This window comes from Sceloporus undulatus, chromosome 8, assembly GCF_019175285.1.
Source record: "Sceloporus undulatus isolate JIND9_A2432 ecotype Alabama chromosome 8, SceUnd_v1.1, whole genome shotgun sequence".
Classification (NCBI taxonomy): Eukaryota; Metazoa; Chordata; class Lepidosauria; order Squamata; family Phrynosomatidae; genus Sceloporus; species Sceloporus undulatus.
The window spans coordinates 26724039-26746103 of NC_056529.1; the positions used below are offsets into that span (position 1 = coordinate 26724039).

The 22065-nt window shown below is 44.1% G+C and overlaps 1 protein-coding gene across 1 annotated transcript; it reads left to right on the top strand.

Moving 5' to 3' along the window:
- Positions 1-3045: 3045 nt before the first annotated feature.
- AMZ1 (archaelysin family metallopeptidase 1) lies at positions 3046-17320 on the top strand. The gene is made up of 7 exons (XM_042437537.1): positions 3046-3148; positions 8260-8599; positions 9349-9516; positions 9919-10047; positions 13348-13514; positions 15417-15593; positions 16595-17320. Exons 2-7 carry the CDS (start codon positions 8296-8298, stop codon positions 17162-17164), a joined length of 1515 nt encoding a protein of 504 aa, XP_042293471.1. The 5' UTR covers positions 3046-3148; positions 8260-8295; the 3' UTR covers positions 17165-17320.
- The last annotated feature ends 4745 nt before the right edge of the window (positions 17321-22065 follow it).

Genomic DNA, 22065 nt, shown 5'->3' on the forward strand with positions numbered 1-22065 from the left:
TGGAACCAAACCCCAGCGTATAACAAGGGTCCACTGTATGTCTTCAAGTCACCTCTAACTTACAATGATCCTATCATAGGACTTTCTTTATTCAAAGAAGATTTGCCATTGCATGTTAGGCTGAGACAGTGTGACTTGCTCAAGGTCACCTAATGGGTGCCCTTTAAAGATAACGCAAGATGCCAGCCCTCGTGTTTCTGAATAAAATGCCAGTTAAAACAGAAAGCTGTCTTATACTGAGCCTTGGCATTGATTCGCCTAGTCCAGTATTGTTGGCATTGACTATCCAAAGTTTCAGGCAGGAACCTGAAAATACCTGGGGAAGTTGAGCAAGTACATCCATATTTTTTGCAAAGTAAATTTGGGTGGGGGGAATCGACTCGGAAAAATCAGGGAGAAATGTTACATTTTTGAGAACATGTCTTTTCTCAAAATGGCAAGCAAAGCAGAAAAAGATCAAGCGATTCCACCGCCTGCCAAGAATCCCCATCCGCCTCCAATCCACACACTTCACTGGGGCATTTAATAAGACGTCGGCGAAGGGAGAAGCTGGAAGACATTCTTAGCTCTGAAGGTTCTCTGAGGGGCCTGATTCTGTCCCTCTCCAAATTTCCATAAGGCATTTCCAGCCGACTTGGAGGAGAGCAGAATTGGACCCCTCATTACCAATGCAAATTACACATATAATCACATTTAACAAATCCTGGAGTGGAAAATGAGACAGTGTCTATTGAGGCTCGCTGGAACTCCCCAGGCGTTTGCAGAAGCCACAAGGCATGCATTAATACCAAGCAAGCCGAATCCTACCATGTCGGATGGCTTCATTATCAAAGGGCAAAAGTAAAGCCTGTAACAAGAGATCCAAGTGACCGAAAATGATTGTAGTTCTTAAATCATGATAGGCAAAGATGCAAGATGATGCAGATAGGCATTTTAAAAAAATACTATACAGTATGCCTTCTACATTCGCTGGGTTTAGGGGCACAGGACCCCCGTGAAAATGGAAAACCGCAAATAAAAAAACCACTATTTTTTTAATGGAGAGAATACCACTCTAGAAATCTCTAGATCCTGCATCACAACACGATGGTCAACAGAGGATGAGTATAGAATAGCACTTGGAGAACCTTCAAATGCCCAGAGAAGTGTTCTCTATGGGAATCTCCAGGTCCCCCAGCACAACTTTTGGCCAACGTTGACCATAGTTGAAGGCTTTCATGGCTGGCATCCATAAGTTCTTTGTGGGTTTTTCAGGCTATGTGGCCATGTTTTAGAAGAGTTTCACATAGACCGAAAAACCCACCAAAAACCATGTTGACCATAGAGTTGTGCTGGAGCTCTTTAAACAGAGGCTGGATAGTCATCTCTCGCGGGTGCTTTGTTGTGAGTTCCTGCATGGCAGGAGGTTGGACTGGATGGCCCTTGGGGTCTCTTTCAACTCAACCTAGGGCTTGATGTTCCTTGCATCATGGGCTTTTCTTGGCAAGATGTATTCAGAGGAGGTTTGCCATTGCCTTCCCCTGAGGCTGAGAGTATGTGACCTGCATCAGATAACCCTGTGGGTTTTACGGACGAGCCAAGAATCGAACCCTGGTCTCCAGAGTTGCAGTCCAATGCTCACACCACTATGCCATGCCATTGCTGGTTACGTTTTAGAGTTTAAATATCATGAGGCGGCTGCTTCAGAAATGTTTGTCTGTTTGTTCTTATTGTATTTAAATATTCTTCTTGTTTTTAACCATGCTGCAGTGGGCCTCAAGGGAAGATCTTAATGCTATACAGAAACCCAGGCACCCACCTTGGCAAAGCCTTGCCATATCAAAGGATGCTGATCCGAGTTGATTTCATGCCAAGGAGGCAGAAGCATGAAATAAGATCACAGAAAAAACATCCAAATGGGCCGGAAATGGGCCAAAGTCTACTACGTCTGCTTGATCCCCTCCCATCCAGAAGCACTGGAGTGAAACTGGTTTCCAGTGCAGATCCTGCTTTTCAAAGGCTCTCTTCTTTCCAAAGGACCAGCTCTCAGTGTGCCAGACTTCATTCATCACTTCCTTGCCAAAGGCAGGGAAGAAGGAGAGAGGTTTCCATTTGCCCAGATGCACACAGCAGGCTTTTCTTTGGCAGATGTTGTTAACTGGAAATGAAGGGATCATTTTAAAGCTGCAGAGGCACTCCCCATTTCATCACCTGCCTCCAAAGGCCAGAGATGGAGCAGGGAGAAGAGTTTGGCCCAGAGAAACAAAGCTGGAGCATCCACTAAATGCAACTAGACCCCAAATCCTGGTATTTGGGAACTTCAGGTCCCAGAATCCCAGACTATTGGCCAAGATAACTCAGGATTCTGGGAGCTGGAGTCCCAAAATACTAGAGTTTGGGAATCAGCACCTGCCCAGACTGGCAGGAGAAGAGCTGTAACGGATTGTGTAACCAATTGAACCAAAGGCCCCTGAGCCAGAGCATCCCAAAGTTATATGTTGGGATCGCAACTCCCAGAATCCTCCATCAGAAAGGCTAGGGGATAACTGTGACCTGTGATCTAAAATAAAAACTGCAATCCATGATCTAAAACTCTGGTCTGTGATCTAAAATAAAATAAAGACCAGGTAAGAAGATGGCAAGATTAAGGATTGCATGGCTCCAGATGCTGGGACCCTGCTTTGAAACTCCCTATTCTAATAAAATAAAATAAAATAAAATAATAAAGACTAGGTAAAAAGATAAGATTAAAAACTAGAAGGCTGGAGATGTAGGGATACCCCTTTAAACCACCCTGTTCCAAAAATTAAAATAAAATCCAGGTTAAAAAAGATGGCAAGGTTTAAGCTTGCAAGGGCTGAGATGCTGGGATCTTGTTCCCCAAAGAAGGATGAACTAAAGGCAGCCCAAAGGCAGAGAGAGGCAGAGAGCCCTGCTGCTGCTGCTGCAGCTGCGCTGCCTTCCTTTCGGGGAGTCCCTTCCTTTCCTGCAAGGCTTCCCCCAAAAGCCTGTCTCTCCCCTGGACCCCCTCCTCCCTCAGACCCCCCCCCCACCGCCCACGTCACAGACTGGGAAGCTTCTCCAGGTCCCCTCCTTTTTGCCTCTGCTGCACAGGACCAGTCCTCCCAGTTTGGCCAGTCAGCCTTTGCAGAGGGAGAGAGAGAGAGAGGTAAGGCAAGGAAGGGGCTTGGCTTTGGGGCAGAAGGGGCTGTGCAGCAGCCTTTGCAAAGACTGGCATCTGCAAAAGGGAGGGGGGCTCCATGCACTGCGGGGAAAGGCTGGCTTGCCATGCAGGGGAGGCAGGGCAGGGGATGCTGGGCTCGGCGGTGGGGCTTCCCCCCAGTTCCCAAGGGAGAGGGGGAGACCCTTGGCCCGTGTGTGTCTGCGAGGGGTTGGGGCGGTTCTGGCTTGGATGGGGAGAGCGAAGGCACCAGCCAGGCTGCAGGGATCGTGGGAACGTGTGACGGAGGGTGACCCGTGTCTAGGAGTCCGGCTGGATCCTAGGGTTGTTTTCTCCGAGACTGGATGGCCAGGGGGCAAGGGAGGAGGGGGGCTTCTCATGGGGGGACCTCCAGGACTTCAAATATCAGGGACAACCCTTGGAATTTCCCATCAAACTTATTTTTAAATCTCTCTCTCTCTCTCTCTCCATCCATCCTCTCTCTATCTCATCTCTCTCTGTGTGTCTATCATTCCCACCATGTATCTCTCTCCATCTCTCTCTCTCTCTCTCTCTCTCATCTATCAATATTTACCCATCTATATCTACCATCTCTCTCTTAATCAATCTGTCTATCATCTCTCCATCCATCCATCCATCCATCCATCCATCCATCCATCCATCCCTCTCTATCAATCAATTAGTCAGTCTGTCTGTCTGTCTATCTATCTATCTATCTATCTATCTATCTATCTATCTATCTATCTATCTATCTCTATCCACCCATCTCTCTATATCATCTATCAATATCTACCTATCTATATCTACCATCTCTCTCTCTATCAATCAACCAGTCTGTCTCTCTCTCTCTCTCTCTCTCTCTCTATCTCCTGCCTTTCTCCCCGGCCAGGGTGGTGATCTCTGGTTTGGGGAAGTGATGGAAAAATCTCAAAAGCTGGCTCCTTATAAAATAAGACATTTTTAACAAGAAAAAGAGCTAGAGAAATGGAAGGGGCTCCTAACGGTCATCTAATCCAACCCCCAGGAATCCAGCTCTAGAGCATCCCCTGAGAGAGAACCAGAAGCTCAGATGGGTTTGGAAAGCCTTTTTTTAAAAATGCTTTTTTGAGTTGGCCTGATCAAGGTTTTCCAAACTACAGATTATGGGGGTATTGGCTGGTATGGCCAGCTCTATGTTTTGGATGCCCAGAGAGAGGGTAAGATGTATATTCTCCTTACATGCTGGAGAGCCAGAGTGGTGTCATGGTTTGAGCACTGGAGAATGTAAGGAGAATACACACTTGGTCAGTTTGTTCCTAAGTTGCAGACATAAGTACATCTCAGGCAATGATGTGGTGGACCAGCAATTCCCCCAAATGTGACAGGGATTAGGACCATATTTGTGCCCATTGCTCTTTCTTTCCTGGAAACCTCCTGTGGACCAGAAACCATTGGAATAGAGACCATTACTGGTCCACCAATTCCTACTTTGAGTAGCAATGGTGCTGGGATCCAGCACTTTGAACTTTGCAAAGCAACGTTGGTGTAACCAGGGGATCCTACTAACCCTGTAATAGGTCACTGGGTGACTTGAGGCAAGTTACCATCTCCATTGATACCACCCCCAAAGAAATCTGCACAAGAAAAGTCCATTGAAGGTTTGCCTTACAGTCTCCAAATGTCAAAAATGACTTGGGCGCATACAACATACAACAACAAATAGGTCTAAGTCAACAACACCAGTGGAAGCTGGTGAGCCTGATGTCAGTGGATCCACTTTGGATTTTAGTGGGAGCTTGGAAAGAGCGATTCAAGGTGCTACTTTTGTGTGTGTATTGGGGGGGAGGAATAATGTTCAGTACCTTGGACACATCCTTTATGTTTCAGCCAAAACCCCAGTTTGGATTCACTGCTCCATGAGAAGCATCAGCTTCCGCTGGTCATCCATTTGACCTCAGCATTTGGAACTGGCAGATACTTCCAAACACTTTTCAAAGTCCGCTCATGGGATGGTTTCATACAACAGTCCTTTTCTTTCTTGTACTCTGAATCCTCTAATCTGTCATCTTGGTTTTCTACCTCATTCCTTTGCTCTGCATTTAAAAAATGGTTCGTACCACGGCCCCTCCCTACACTAGAGTTGACCTAGTTTTCAAGGGAGGGGATCCTGGCATATGGAAGAAGAGGCAGCTTAGGTTCTTTCCCTGGAGCACACTTCTTCACCTTGACAGCGGAGTAAGCAGTCCTCTTTCACATCTCGGCCATTTCACCTTGCCCTTAACCACTGCAGTGTTTCACGCCGACGTCAATTCACACATTCATATGCGAGAAGATCTGCTCAACTAGCACCTGGACATATTCTTGCATGTCCAAACAGGCCAAGTTTGTACATCTTAGAGTCTAGATTGAGGAAAGTAATAGTACCACTCTATTCTGCTTTGGCCAGGCCTCACCTGGAATACTGTGTCCAGTTCTGGGCACCACGATGCAAAAAGGATATTGATAAGATGGAGCGTGTCCAGAGGAGCGTGACCAACATGGTGAAGGATCTGGAAACCATAAAGCCTTATGAAGAGAGACTTAGGGAGATGGGTATGTTCAGCCTGGAGAAGAGAAGGTTAAGAGGTGATATGATAGCCCTGTTTAAATATTTGGAGAGGTGTCACATTGAGGATGGAGCAAGCTTGTTTTCTGTTGCTCCAGAGACTAGGATACGGAGCAATAGATGCAAACTGCAGGAAAAGAAATTCCATCTAAACATTAGGAGGAACTTCCTAACAGTAAGAGCTGTTCAACAGAGAGACACATTCCCTCAAAGGGTGGTAAAGTCTCCTTCTTCGGAGGTTTTTAAACAGAGGCTGGATGGCTATCTGTGGGGGGTGCTTTGATGGTGTGTTCCTGCATGGCATTTGCTCTCTTCCAACTCTATGATTCTATGCTTAGTGGTGTCTCAGCTGAATCTTTGGAATATGTGAATCAGGGTTATTCTAAGCTTTCTTCTTCTAAAACCATGCAAGAAGGGCCTCCACCAAGGAGACGTTTCTCTCTGATCCGTCTGGGACAATATGCTTTTTTGTTTGACCATACAGTGTGTCATAGAAAGTGACAGGGACAGCCTCATTGAAACATGAATTTAAGATACCGTGGCATGGTCCCAGGGGTGTTTAAGACACTGTGGGACTAAATGAGAATTGACACATCTTATGTAATGACACATAAATTGACACATCTTATGTAATCATTACAAAATCTCGTGATTAAAAACAGGGCCTTTTTGGTGTCAGGAAACCCTGCAGCCATATTGAAAGAGTCCTGGATGCATTTGAAAAACCTGCAACCAAACAGCTGCAACCAATTGTCTGTGTATTTTTTCTGGTCATAGATGGACCAGCCTGACAGTTGCTCCCCATCGTCTTCTGTTAAAATAAGATGATGAAGTCTGAAAGGTATTAACATCCTTTTAATCTTCTTTTCCTTATCTTTTGTTCTCACATTTTTGTTTGAAGAAATAACCTTGCTCCAGATTAAAAGCCCATCCGGTCAACTGCACAAAAGCCTATTTCTTATGGCCAGCTGCACATTAGAAGAATGCCTGATGTGGATCTGTCATAGTTACACGTTTTGTCTACATGCGTAGGCCCTTTGTAACGTTGCCATTAAAAAGAAAAAAACACCTCGTATGACATTAAAAGCAAGCGGAGACCCATTTGCTGAGAGCATCAGGTCTCCTCAGAGAAGCATAAGGGAGAACAAGGTGCCCTGAGCTGTGCAGAAGGCTGTGCTTTGCCCTTGGGCTCCTCTCCAGACATGGTTTCTGTTTTGATGATCACTCAGTGATGGTCTGGGCTTATTTCCCTGTCCTTGCAAGATGTGGGTACATTGGAAATGGCACGGGAGAATGGGGCTCTTGGCCAGGAGACAAACGTAATGCAAACATCACTAAAATGAAGAAACGGGGAACTCTGGGCCAAGAAGAATCTGTGCAAGTGGCAAAAGTGGGAAAAGAGCAGAAAAATGGTGAAACCATGCCTTATGGGTAGAGACTTAGGAAACTGGGGATGTTTAGCTGGGAGAAGAGAAGGTTAAGAAGTGATATGATAGCCCTGTTTAAGTATTTGGAGAGGTGTCACATTGAGAATGGAGCAAGCTTGTTTTCTGCTACTCAAGAGAATAGGACATAATGGAGCCATGGATTCAAACTACAGGAAAAGAGAGTCCACCTAAATATTAGGAGGATCTTCCTGACAGCAACAGGTCTGCCTTAGGTTCACCATAAGTTGGAAACAACTTGAAGGCACATAGCAACAATTTGTTGTGAATCCTTTATAGTCAGAAGCAGTGATGTATTTTGAACCATATAGTAGCACATATTATAACACGACAGCAAAAACTGCATCCTCTTTTTTTATGTTGTTAGCAACCCAGATGAGCACTAGATAAGAAATCATGAAGCTTTGTGAGTTTCAAACAACTGTTGAAATAACGCATGCTTAATGTATTGCTTGCTCCCTCTTAGAAGTAGCATAAGCAGGCAAACCCTTTGACAGTCTGTCTTAAACCCCATTCTGCTGCACAGTTGTGCCATATTTTATACCGCTGACTCCATCTCTTGTTACCACTCCAGACTGTGACTCTCTGAGAAGGGGTTGCCTGAGCCAAGCTGAGAATGAGTGGCACAGAGCTGAACTTTCAAAGAGAATAATTCATGGGGAGTTGTCACTCTTGGGGAGATGCTTGAGAGTAGCTGATTTACAAAGGGAATCATTCATGAATAGATTGCTGCAAGTTGCATATAGGGTAATTTAGGAATCCCTGGCATGATGGCACCTGTTAACAACTGGGCTATATTTGAGGAAGGAGCCCAGCAGTGGGGAAAATATTGATGAATTTTGGAAATGCCTGCATCACTTCTTTCGAAAACAGATACGGGGCTTGAGCTTGGGTTTGAACATGAAATTTTAACATGGTGCAAAGTTTTGACTCACGTCTTTGAATCGCTGTACCACATCTGCACAGTGGCAAAAGATGTTTAAGGTTGTGGTTAAGTACATGCAGACTCCCTTGGTAGGCTTATCCAAAAGCAAAGTGTAAGGTTGACTACTGTTGTCATCTCCCTACAGAAGACAGTGCAACAGATCCAGGGGCTGCTGTCAGCGATGTTGCAGTGCAGACATGCCCAGGAGTTCAGCTTTGGACCTCGGGCACTGAAGGATGCTCTGATCTCAACCAACCCTGCGTTACAGGAGCTGTATGCCAAGGCCTTCTCTAGCACTGAGAAACTCTTCCTCTCCGAGGCGTACAATCCCCACCGGACACTTTTCTGCAGCTTGTTCATCCGAACGGCCTTTGACTGGCTTCTCAGCCACCCTGATGCTCCAGAGGATTTTGAAACCTTCTATTACTCCCTGTTGAGAAGAAAGCAAAGATGCTACCGCAAGCACATATACCTGCAACCTATAGGTAACTCAGCTGCTTGCATCTTTGGCACCATATATGTGTTGTTGTTGTTGTGACCCTTTTCTTCGTATCTGACCATGTGAGGAGCCCTGGTTGTGCAGTGGTTAAATGCTGGTCCTGCAGCCACAGGTTGTGAGTTCGATCCCAGGACTCCCAGGTTGACTCAGCCTTCCATCTTTTCGTAGGTTGGAATCCCTCCTTTAAATTAATTACTGAAAAAGAATTCTGATTAAAAAAAAATCAGGAGTGGATTTTAAACAATTATTTGCAGACAAGTTGTTTTCATTAAGAATGGAGCAGAGAAAAAAATGTTACCAGAAATTGTTTTAGTATACTTTGGAAGAATATGATGTGCTTTAACTTAACTGTGCAAACGTTACTGTGTTTTATTGTTCTGTTATATTTTTGTTGTTTGCTATGGCTTTGTGCCAAGGTGATTACCACAGTTGCTGTTTATACACCACTCTGCTGTTTATCAAAGTGATCTCCATCCTCAAAGCAAATATTGCTTAAAACGTGCACAGGTCTATTTTTGATACAAATAATAAAATGGGGACAGAGCTTGGGAAAGCGTATAAATACTAGCCATGCTGGCTGGAAGACTCTGGGAACCATGATCCCAAAAGGTAACCTCCCCAAGCTCTGAATCAGCTTCCTTCTTGCATAGCAATGTGTTGTTGTGGTCCTCCTCTTTATACCTGACCATGCGAGGACTAGCTTCAAAGTAACTGACTTGATGCTTCTGCCCATAGACCTAAGTGAAGGTCCTGTTGGGATCTCCTTGCTGGATTCCCTCCGGAGCTGCGTAGAATCTTTCTTCTTGGGTCTCCGTGTTAAGTGCCTTCCTTCTGTCCCAGTCTCCTCCATCCATTGCTGCTACCGCCACAACCAAGATTCAGACAGAGTCCAACTCCATGCTGGTAAGCTGATGGGAGACCGAGTTGGGATGGTGGGGTGTGTTATTTGGCACTTTCACAGCTGATCCTCACCCCCCTTTCTCTTCAGCTCCATTATACAATGGATTATCACTCTTGCCCAGATAGCAGGAAGGGAGTAAGGCATGAAACATCCTGTTTCCCTGGGAGGATGTTTTCTGTCCCCAGATGGGCAATTGCTGTCACATTTTCCTTTTGGGACATTATTTCCAGATATGTTGTTCAGCCTTTGGTCATCAGGGGGAAAGTTGCTCACCCAGAGGAGGGCTAGACCAGGAGCCTGTTTTAAACCAATACTTTATGGATGTTATCAAACTGATATACTTTCTGCCAAGGGAAATGCAATCTTGAGGATTCATTTCATATTCTCCTTCTCTGCTCTTGTAGATGGGATTTTGACCTTTCTGAAGAACAACAAGCCAATGGATGCCCTCTGTGTCCTGGGACTCACCCTCGCTGATCTCTATCCCTGCGAGACATGGAGCTTCACCTTTGGGAAGTTTTTGCCAGGCCAAGGTTTGCCTTATGTCTTGTAGCTTTTTCAAAGGTGGAGTAAGCAGCTAAGGCCCTCCTGGGACTGGTCCATGCCGTATAAGCCCAATGAGAATGGAGCCAATGGGATGGAAATTGGATTCCTGGTGTAGGATAGTAAGAGTTACCGCACATCCTATATTCTAAACCAATGCCAAACTTGGTTTTTCACTGGACAGAATAAATGCCTGAGTCAGTGTGGTCTGAGTATTGGACTAGGATTCCAGGAGACTAGGGTTTGAATTGCTGCTCAGCTGTGGAGACTCACTGGGTGAACTTGAGCAAGTCACACTCTCTCAGCCTTAGAGGAATACAATGGCAAAGCTTCTCTAAAGAAATCTTGGGAGGAAAAACACCCCCTGTAAGAATGTTTCCATAAACTGGAGTTGACTTGAAGTCATATAACAGTAAATATTTTAAGTCTAACCAAGGCCCTGGATAGCCCCTGCCACTCAGAGTAGACCAGGGATGGACAATATATGACCCTTCTAATATGCAGTATGGAGGGCCACACATTCCTTATCTCTTCTTTAAGCGACATGTATAAATTTATTTTATCAATGAACAAATAACACTGTGAGCTTCCCCATGAAGCCTTTATTTTACAATCTTGTTCACCTCATTTTTATGGTGTGTATTGAGGGGGAGCTGTTTTAGGTGGCATCAGCTTTTATGGTATCCCTCTCATGTTTCTCACAACTCCTTTCATCTTTTTTTCCTTTTAATCTCAGAAAATCAATGAAGGAAGGAAAGATAGAACTGTGCCATACGGTTTGACTGGTAGTACTAAGATGCACTGGGTAGTACTAAGAAGCGTGGGTGCGCTTGCTATTCTGTCAGTGCTTTTGTTGCCTCTAATCCAAAATACCTCTGTGGTGCCACCCATCTTTTTGTGGAAACTCCATCCTTAAATTGATGAAGCCACCCATTTCGCCCTGGAGTCCTCATTCCCAAAACACTGTAAGGGCACTTCCAGGCAGATTGCTCTTACCAACTCTTCTGTTTTAGCTCCTCAAGAAAAAAGATGTTAGAAGCACCAAAAAATATGGGAGGAATTGCCTGAATACGTTGAAGGAGCCAGATCCCATCTGATCATGGAAGCTAAGCAGGGCCAGGCCTGGTTAAATACTTGGAAGGGGGAAACCACCAAGAGCTATCCAAAAACAATCCATGTTTAAGCCAGGGAACTTGCACTCTTTAAGTCTAAGCAGGGCTTGGGAAAGTTTCTTTCTGAGAATCCCTCAATCAGCCTAAGCTATTGCATAGAGGAGCCTGGGATTTGTAGTACAAAAAGTGACCCTTCCAAGTTCAGACATCCGTAACTACATTGACTAGCATACATCCTCTGGTTACCTTTGACTGCCCTCTCCTTCCATGCGCTCCCTCACTGCCAGGCCTTAGATGCTAATAAGCTTCTTGGAGCAGGGAGGATAACTGAATGATGAAGCGAAATTCACCAAAGATGCTCAATGAATGTTAGAGCCCCAACTCTTTCCCCCAACCCATATATTTTTGAACTGAGTAATGCAGAACGAAACAATGATGGATTTGTGGACCTCACATCCCGAAACCCCGCCAATTCTTCATCTATTATGTGGTTTTCTATAACCCACTCTTCCAATCCCTTTGATGGAAGCTGAGTGTATAATGGAGTGGAGGGAGTCACAGAGTTAGACTGGGCAGCCTTTAACTGGATGGGCTCTATCTCCTTTTGATATAAGGCAGCAATTGTGCTGGCAAACCATTCAGTAGCTGTGCCACTTTGATGAGGGGAAAAGGGGAGAAACAATTGCCTACTACCCATTAAAATGCCAATTTTAAAAACTCTTGTTAATGTTTTTATGTTGCTGGCTTTATAGAGACTGATTCTTCAATCCATGCTATTAGTTTGCTAATTCAATAACAACACGGATAAATGCAAGCTGGGGCAAACTAGCTAAGAAATAGTGGAGCTGAGGGTGCTTTTTATGCTTCAGCTTTGTAGATCCTTGTATCTGGCTAAACAATAATCACCATTTCTCCTCTGATTCAAGTCTCTTCATATTTCTGCAAACATAATCAAAGCTACACCATCTGTGCAGAAGAGGGAACAATAAATATCCTGCAATAAACATATCTAATGAAAAATAAAATCTAACGGGGACAATCCCGCTTCAAAAACAACTCAATGGCATGTATAGTGGTCCCTCCGTATTTGCTGGGGTTTGGGGTGAAGGACCCCTGTGAATGTGGAGAACAGAGTTCAAGTGCCCTCTTGGGTATGGAAACCCTTTGGGTGATCTTGGGCATGTCACACTCTCTCAGCCTCAGAGGAAGACATGAGCAAACTTTCCTCTGAACAAATCTTGCCAAGAAAAGCTCGTGATAGGCTTGCCTTAGAGTTGCCATAAGTCCGAAACAACTTGAAGGCACACAAATAACACCAACAATAGAGAAAGTATTTCATTGTCTGGATAGGTCCTTTCCTGATTCACATTAAGCAGCTGTTTTTAAGTGTCAGCAGAGAGAGAAGTGTGTGCTCCCAACAGAAATGAATGGAGGAATCTAGGATACTACTATTGCTTGGTTTGAGCAACTGTGTGTGCTAAGCCCCCCGAAAATAAAGGGAAAACCCACAAAATTGAGGGGGGAAACAAGGACTGAGTAGCCGCAATGGATACAGAGTGATGAGGGAATAACAGAGAGAAAGAAAAGGACAAGGAGGTTTTGAGAAGCAGGAATGGAATGGAAAGGCTCAGACCTAATTAAAAGCACTCCGCAGTGCAACATTTTATGCAATGATTCCATTTATATTAATTTTGTTGATGAAATATTCACAGATTAATAAGCCTAGTGTATGAAAAACTGCTTAATTATGACCTATTTTGTTTTTCATTTTTAAAAAATAATGTAGTTAACATTATATTCATGTATGCACCCTCCTACTGTTGCTGTCGCTTCATCAGAGCTCTTGCCGTCTCCACTTCCCACAACGCTGTCAACAAAATCATTGCCTGGTATTAATTCCTCATTGACATTGCTTCAGTATCCTTTTGCTCTACAAACAATTAATCCAAGCCCTCTCTCTTTTGCATGTTATTTCAATGCTTAGTCAGTATAACCAGCTTACAAATAGACTTAAAATCACATTTTTTCTGAAGACTTCATTATAAAACAGATGGCTCTTATGAAAAACGCACATTGACGTGGTGGATAAGAGCATTGTTTTTGCTATGCAAGGGGAATGACTGGGCATATGTGGAAAGCAGGCTGACCCCTCTCACCTCTGCTTTCCTCTCTCCATAGAGGTGGGCATCTGTAGCTTCGCCAGGTTTTCCGGTGACTTCCCCCAGGTGGGCTGTACCACTTTAAACCCATCTCCATGGAGACAAGAGATGCAGGACGAAGTTGTGGAGCAGGCCAAGAACCAGACATTGCTGTTCAACCTGCTGGAGATGCTCCAGTGTTGCAAGGTGAGATGTGCAGTGTTCCCAAAGCTACAGTTTGGTGTTAGGTGCGCGCATGCTATGCATACAACAACCTTCTGGCTTTATTTCGGCCGCTAAAAAGACCAATGCAATCCTAGGCTGCATTAATAGAAGTATAGTATCTAGATCAAGGGAAGTAATAGTGCCACTCTATTCTGCTTTGGTCAGACTCCACATGGAATAATGCTGTGTCCAGTTCTGGGCACCACAATTTAAAAAGGATGTTGAGAAACTGGAGCGTGTCCAAAGGAGAGCAACTAAAATGGTGAAGGGTCTGGAAACCATGAAGCCCTATGAGGAACGCCTTAGGGAGCTGGGGATGTTTAGCCTGGAGAAGAGAAGGTTAAGAGGTGATATGATAGCCCTGTTTAAATATCTGAAGGGATTTCATATTGAGGAGGGAGCAAGCTTGTTTTCTGCTGCTCCAGGGACTAGGACACAGAACAATGGATTCAGATTACAGGAAAAGAGATTCCAGCTCAACATTAGGAGGAACTTCCTGACAGTAAAGGCTGTCCGACAGAGAAGCATGCTCCCTCGGAGTATGGCAAAGTCACGCATCACTTCAAGTTGGTGTTCATTGTTTTTAAAAATGATTCATACAATGTATTAACAATGTTTCTGTCTCGGGCAAAAACACTATTTGCAGCGATTGCACTAACCTATCATTACGTAGGCAGATTTGTCTGATACGAACTCCCGATCCAGCAGCCTGACGCTTATTTGTCTGCAAAAACCTCTTGCTCGCATCTCATGTAAACTCATCCGTGAGGGTAATCCACTTCCATCTGAAATATAGAGGAAATGCAGTTACAAAAGAGTCGTGTTTGCAATGCAGCACTGCTCAAGACTTGCTGACAAGTCTGCCTTTCCCACATTACCTGAAAAACACCCAGGAACTATGTAAAAGAGCATTTCATACATGCTTCTGGGGATGTCTTTCTAAGTTCAACTGCTGCAACAGTCAAACAGGTCTTTTAACCCTATATAGGTCCAAAACACACTGCAGAAATAATCCAGTATGAGACCATTTTAACTGCCCTGGCCCAAGGCTTAATTCTGGAAACTGTAATTTTGTGAGACATTTAGCCTTCTCTGTCAGAAAGAGCGCTGGTGCCACAATAAACTGCAATGGATAGGATTCCCTAGCATTGAGCCAGGGCAGTTAAAGCGGTCTCAAACTGGATTATTTCTGCAGTGTGTTTTGGACCATAGTGTCTTGTATTATTAGGTTTTGTTATTGCAGCATTGATGGGAGCATAGCCCTCCCTGGACTATCCCACTGTGGACTATATAGGTGGGTATACCATTTGTTTGAGCATTTTTCCATCCCATTAAAAACAATTCTATCCTGTGTGTAGAAAGATAGTGTACCAAAGACGGGGTTATGCTAAAACCGTTCTCTCTAATTTTAAATTTTTCAGCTTTAGGCTGTTGTTTGCTTGGGGGAAGAGTTCACATATGAAATTTATAACTTCAGCCTTTGGGATAGTACTTTTTGTACTATTCAGAAGACATGCAAAGAGTGGTCCATGAGCCAAAAGTTTGTGCTGGATTCAGGTTGCACACAATTTCTGCATAGCTGAATTGGTTTTGGGAAACTTTTATCTTAACGGCTGGCAACTGCAGCCAGATATTATCATTATATTGTAGTACTGCAACTCCCATCTTCCTTAGCTAGTATAGTTAATGGTGAGGGATGCTGGGCGCTCTAGTCCAACCTCATCTGGAGGGTAGCAGTTGCAGTTCCCTGACATATACAGTGAAAATTAAATAGAAAAACCCAAAGCTTTGGGGTGGGATGTCTCTGGGTCAGTGAAGAAGGACAAGTAACAGGGAGCCCATAAGGCTGTGCCTTCAAGTTAAACTCAATTTTTCACATTAAAGGTCACTTGCCATGAGATCTGTCACCTAATTGGCTTGGGAAACTGTCGCTGGCTTCAGTGCATCATGCAAGGCGCCTTGAGTTTGGACGAAGTTCTGCTGCGACCGTTGGAGCCCTGCCCAATTTGCCTTCGGAAGCTGCAGTACGTTGTGGGCTTCAAGCTCATTGAGCGCTACAGGGTAAGAGGCCTGGAGAAAGCGGGGCCCATCCTGCAGTTCAGTTGGATTATTTTAACATCCCCAAAAGGGAGTTTCAGAAGCTGAGTCCAGAAGGTGTTTTTAGCAGAGCAGAAACCTACAGACGGCCCAGACAAAGCTGTACACTAAGGGAAAAAGCAGTAACTCCTCACTGAGTCTGCAATGATGACCAAAAAGTGGAGTTACACACTCACTGAGCTTGCACACTCACTGAGAACCTCACTTTCTCTCATATATATATATATATATATATATATATGCACACATCTTTTTAAGCTGCACAGCATAAAGAGGAAGCACACAAGCATGGTTTGGAGAACTCTCTGAAGCTAGAAGCGAGCTTAGTACAACTTTAGGTGAATTACATGTACCTTCTGTTTGCATAATTTAGGCATAATTTGCTCACATACTATAATTGTTTGTGGTAGTTCATGCATGGGCAAGGTACCTATACTGATGTCCTTCCTGTAACTTTTAATGACCCTAATCGGTTACCCAAGTATTTCCCAGCTTTTGAGATCCTCAAGCATTTTCCTTACATACTTTTGAACATTTTTGATGCCGTAAGTACTCTGTACTGATTCTTTCTGACTTACAGCAACCCTAAGGTGACCTTATCATGGGCTTGTCTTGGCAAGATTTCTTTAATCGAAGTTTGCCATTATCTTCCTGAGGCTGACAGTGTCTTGCCTAAGGCCACCCAGTGGGTTTACATGGCTGAGCAGGGATTCCAACTCCTGGAGTCCTAGTCCAACACTCAAATGACTAAGCTACAATGGCATTCCCCATAAGCACTAGAAACATTTTTTTTCCTTTCAAAGAAAATTAAGATGGTTATGATGTGAGTTTCCAGAACTAGCATAAAATTCGGCATATCTGCAGGGTACAAAGACAGCCTTGATTATTTGGTGCAGTATGAAATGCTAACCTAAAGAACTACCCTGGTGTTTATTTTAAAATATGCTTGCTTTTGTTCAACACAGAAACTTTACGCTTGGATGCAAACCATTTCGTCTGCCTGGCTGAGCCAAGACTTGTCGGAGCTGTCCATATCGCAGGACATTTTGCCACCTAGCACAGACTCTGGGATGGGTTGCGAGAACGACTCCGAGGCCGTCACATCCCTCTCCGAACCCCTGACTCCAGACACTTGCAGCCAAGCGGTTTCCACATTGCAAGACCTAGATCTTGATGATCAGTCTTGTTCTCTGGCCGATGCCCCCAGCCAGGAACAACTGGGTGTTGCCCCGAAACCCTCGGACATGATTAAGGAGTATACGCTTTGGCTCAAGATGTGCATTGACGCGCTCGAAAAGGATGTCTCCGAGGAAGAGATTCTGCAGTTGGACAAGACCGTGGATGCTATGGCACGGTGGGAAATGTTCACAGGACAGCTGCCCAACACGCGGAGAGATCTGCCTTTGCCCACCGACAGCCCAGGGCTGAGGAAGGTCCTTGGAGACAAGTTCTCCTCCTTGAGAAGGAAACTGAGCTCCAGAAAACTGGCGAAAGCTGAATCCTCCCCACGTCACTGGAAATGGGAGGAGAGTTAGCCCCACCGAGACACTTTTGCTTGATCCTGGGGGTGGGGTGGGAGGTTTCCTTTGTGGTTTAGATGTGGGTTTTGTTAGTCTCCTTTCTTGTTGTTATGCCTCTTGTCCTTTTCACTGCAAGTTCCTGTCATTTTGTTGGGATAAAAAGAACCAAGAACTCCCCAAGTGCAATAAAAGAAGCTTCTTTATCGAGGCTTGTTCTATTCCTTCTTGAAGGAGGTCCTTGGTTTACTACAGCTGAATGCAGAAATCCTCAACAGGAGATTAATTCTTGGTAGCTTTAGAGATGATTGGAATCGGGTAACATGAAGGATTGGTGAAAAAATGTTAATACTTTCAAAACCTGGGAGGTCCAGAAGCCAGCAGACACTGCAGAGGGATTACTACTTTCTGCATTTCAGAAGACATGCAAAGAGTGGTCCATGAGCCAAAAGTTTGTGCTGGATTCAGGTTTGGAGTGTTTCAGTTGAAGACATTCTTCTTTGCTAGGCAAAGAACCCATAAGCAAACGGATACTTACTGCTTTTCCTTCATACCATTACTGTTGTCTGGGCCAGAGCAAGAGACAGGTGTACAAAGAGCTTGTCAGGATGTGAGGAGGTGGTCAGTGGACCTCTTTCTGGGATACAGATCCTCCATAGGTGAGCAACCATGATGACCCTTGTAGAAAGCGTATTTTACTCTCCAGTTCAACTCTTGCACAGCTTGATAGGATCTTCACTGATATGAGGTGCAAAGGCTTCTCAGAGTACTTTTAAAAACAATATGAAAGGTCCTAACCCTAAAACCTAAAGGTTTTAATTGAACATTTACAAACCACTCTCTGCTTGTTTTATATTAAACTCAGAGAGTTATAGCTCCAGTTTTAGGGCAAGGGCTTGAGAAAAAACAAAACAAACATGGCCTCTCATCTCCCAATTGCTTCAGAGATTATTTCTTTTATTTTCTGGTAACAAGTTGTAATTCATGGGGGGGAAAAGGCCATGAAATGGCCCTGCTAAGAGGATTAAGAAAAGGGCGAACCATGGACACATGAAATGTTTTCTTATAGCATGTTCTGGAAGAGGCTGAGTAAAACTGGTCCAGGCTTTGCATTTTGCTTTACGTCTTGAAGTTATAACTTCACAGTTATTTTTAGACAAGCAAACACTCCACTCTTCTCTGCCGTCAGATATACATAGAGCTTTGCCCTATATATCAGTTCTAGCATTCCAAAACTAAAAGCGTTGATGACCCTTCCTTCTGATAATGTCACCTTTTTAAGGAGCTAACTATAAATAACCCCAGCTTCACATATTGCAGAAGAAAGCATCTGAGAGGCCCGCATGCTCTATAACTTCCAAGCGTCTCCAGAGGCATTTTGGAAACCTTTGCCACCGAAACAAAGCTGATGCGGAAATGGCTTCTGGAGTACAACACTGGAAAAGCATTTGAAAGTGTTCCTTTCAAAATAGGAAGGCAGCAGAATATAAATCTCCCTGTCAACAGTACACAAGTACATCTGAATGTCAATTTTAGAGTTGTGAAATTTTAGACACACCCTACACTGAAACTCCATTGCTTGAAGTACACTCTAGGAGACATTTGACGATGTCACACGCTTGCTTCACGCATGACAAAAGCCAGGCCTCTGGCTGTTCAGAGAGTGTGGCCAGAGCAAAACCAATGCCTTTTGGCACTCTTCACACAGTAGAGAACAGTGGCTGGTAAGCAGAGAAGTTTTCTTCCAGAGCTTGGTACTACTACTACTTCTCCTCCTCCTTTTTCTCTTCCTCCATCTTCTTCTCCTTCTCCTCCTCCTCATCCTCCTCCTCTTTCTTCTCCTTCTCCTCCCCTTTCTTCAGTTACAGCTCCTAGAAGTCTGTGGTTGGCAGCAGATACCTGTACACCAACTCACTGCCTCCTTTCTGAGGAACCCATGAAAAGGATCCCAAGGAAACCTATAGAAAATTTGCTTAGAAGAACATTGCTTAAATTCACTGCTGTATAACACCCCAAATTAGAGATTTTGCAGAGGGCAGGACAAAAAACTAAGGCTTGAGAAACAGAGAAACTCAGGCCTAGTATTCTTCACATCACATATGCATCACTAAAGTCTGCGGGCATATTATGTGAGTGTGTGTGCACAGAACTTCAAGTCACCTGTCAGCTTATGGCAACCCCATAAATATCAGGCTTTTCATAGGCAAGGAAGCCTCAGAGCTGGTTTTGCCAGTTCCTTCCTCTGAAACAGAGCCCACAGCACTTGGTATTCATTAGCAGCCTCCCATCCAAGTACTAACCAAGGCTGACTTGCTTAGCTTCCAAGATCAGACAGGATCTGGTGCCTTTAGTAGGGATCACTTAAAAGGGAATACTAAGCCTACAATACAGTGCATCTACCTTTTTAAGTCCCACTTAGAGTAGCTATGTAGAGGAGTGCATTATATATGAGTTGACTGAGGAGATAGATAAGGAATAGCTGGTGCATGAATGACGCAAGCTGAAAGTGTCCATCAATGAGCAAAAACATTACCCTCCTCTCTCTTTATATCTGAAAAACAGGCAGTGAGATGGAAGCCACCCTACTGCTGCCCTCTGTGGGTTGCTTTTCCAACTGGTTTGGTCCTTTTGTGGATAACAAGCACCAAACCCAACCCCACATCCCTTTCAAAGAGCAAGCATATTTAACATTTGGAAAATAGCAGGTGAATTAGAGAAAGAGGGTGAGGAAGGAAGAAGAGTGAAGGTTTCAGAAGCAAACATTTAGCTAATTTTCATTTTAATCAGCAAGTGATAAAAGATGTGTCTGCGTCTCCCGGCATCAGCCCACAAAAAGTGTTTGTGGCACCCTTCCCATTGCCATGGCAACTGCGCTTCCAGAGAAGAGGGTCTATCTAGCACCTCTTTGAGCAAGAACTGGAGTGTGTGTGTGTGTGTGTGTGTGTATGAATGTGTGTGTGTGTTTATTTATTCACATCATGCTTTTCCAGGCCTTCATCTGGCACAGGGATGAGCACTGGAATTAGTTTTCAGTCAGCAGGTGATCTTTTCCCCATTGTGCATCAAGAGCAGCAGTGTTTTCCCTGTTTTACCTGCAGGCTGGCTTTGGGGAGCGAAGAGCAAAAGAAAACCTCCAGGACGGAGAGCTGTGGATGATGGGTCTCATTGCTGATCTGTATCAGTGAACAGAAAAGGATGAGGAGAGTCAACATCTGAGCATTCTTCTTTATATCAACACAATCAAAACTGGATCTAAAGCCAGGACTTTATTCCCAGAGGTGCTAGTTTTCTGAAAGCAATTCCAAGGATGCAATTCTAGCTGTTACTACTTGGGAGGAAAAGTAGTAGAATTGCTCTTATGGTGGCCCTTTGGTATCCCCTGGGGTTTGGTTCTAGGGCCCTCCACCCTGTAGATAACAAAATTTGTGGATGCTCAAGTCCCATTTTATATATATATATATATATATATATATATATGCGCGTACACACACATATATACACACAAATACACACTTACTGTACATGACCATAGGCCATCACAAAGAAGTACAGGCATAATGCAAAAACAACAAATGAGATATTAAAGTATCCATTATATGCAACAGCATAATCAAATGGGGTCCCTCATATAAAATGGCAAAATCAAGGTCTGCTATTTGGGATTTATGTATTTTTGTAATATTTTAAAGCTGTGGATGCTTGAATCTATGGATAAAGAATCCGTGGATATGGAGAGCTGACTGTATTTCTAAGTATGGTTGATCCTCCCCATTTGTGGATTTGACTTTTGCGGATTTGATTGTTCATGGATTTGGTTGATATGTTTCCCTGTAAGACTCTAGGTCCTACGATTTGGGTCTGTTGTCAGCTTCTGCCAAAGGTCATCCTGGAGGACCTAGATTCCTATAGATAACACTTCTCTGGACATTTGTAGTTCCTCCAGTACAAGTTCGTGGCCAACCTCTGTCAGATCTTGACCAAAGAATTGCCCTGGAGGACCTAGCGACTGCTAGAGAGATGTTTTCTCAATTTTCCATTTTCATGGGAGTCCTGTGCCCCTAACCCCAGTGAATGTGCAAGGTCCACTGTACACATATGTAGGACTGAGTATTGTGTCTCCAATCCTACCTAGTTAATCTGAGATATTTGTTACAAAAGTGGAATAAATGTTAGAAAAAGGGGGGTTTGACAGGGTGCCAACCAAAAGGTGCAAGCAGTCAGATGTCCATTGACCCCCCAACTCCAATTCAGGGAACGTGGGCAGCCTAGACATAGCAATGCATCACTGCCAGACATGATCTAAAACAGGGTTGAGAATCATGGAAACCCTCCCCAAAAGGTTATTGGACCACAACATCCATCAGCCCTGCTGGGAACTGCAATTTGGAGGGCCACATGATTGCTTGTTTTAAAATTACAAGTTCATGAACAGAAAAGCTGAGTAACTGAACCCTCGTCCCCAAACATGAGCAAGATGAGTACTGAACTCCAGACAAAACTGTAGGATGAAGTGGGAATTGGAGTTTGGGGCTGCTTAGAATTGCACAGAGCTCCATTGTTACTCAACACAATAGAGAAGAGACACTAGGCCCCTCATGCTCCGCTAGTGGCTCCATTCTAAATTGGGAGCTGGCCTGTTGAATTATTGCTGCGTTGCTCTGTCCCAGCTCAGGGAGGGCCTTTTAGATAGTTCTTAAACAAAGATGGGCCGAAGTTTTGAGGCAGCAATCCAATTACAGACATCAACAATAGCACCATAAACTAGTTCTACCAGCACCCCTGCTTTTAAAGATTTCGAGCAATGGCAGATGAAGGTGGTTTCTATTCACCCATCCTGAATTAAGTTCATATTAGGCTGTAAATTAATTGTGTAATGATTACTGACAGGATACTCTGAGTTGGCAGCTTGTGAAAGGAAA

Excerpts from the sequence above, each read along its gene's own strand:
- AMZ1 (XM_042437537.1), top strand. The coding sequence starts at position 8,296 with ATGTTGCAGTGCAGACATGCCCAGGAGTTCAGCTTTGGACCTCGGGCA. Across the intron at positions 9,517-9,918 it reads CAGAGTCCAACTCCATGCTG|ATGGGATTTTGACCTTTCTG; the intron begins GTAAGCTGATGG and ends CTGCTCTTGTAG. Across the intron at positions 13,515-15,416 it reads AGATGCTCCAGTGTTGCAAG|GTCACTTGCCATGAGATCTG; the intron begins GTGAGATGTGCA and ends TTCACATTAAAG.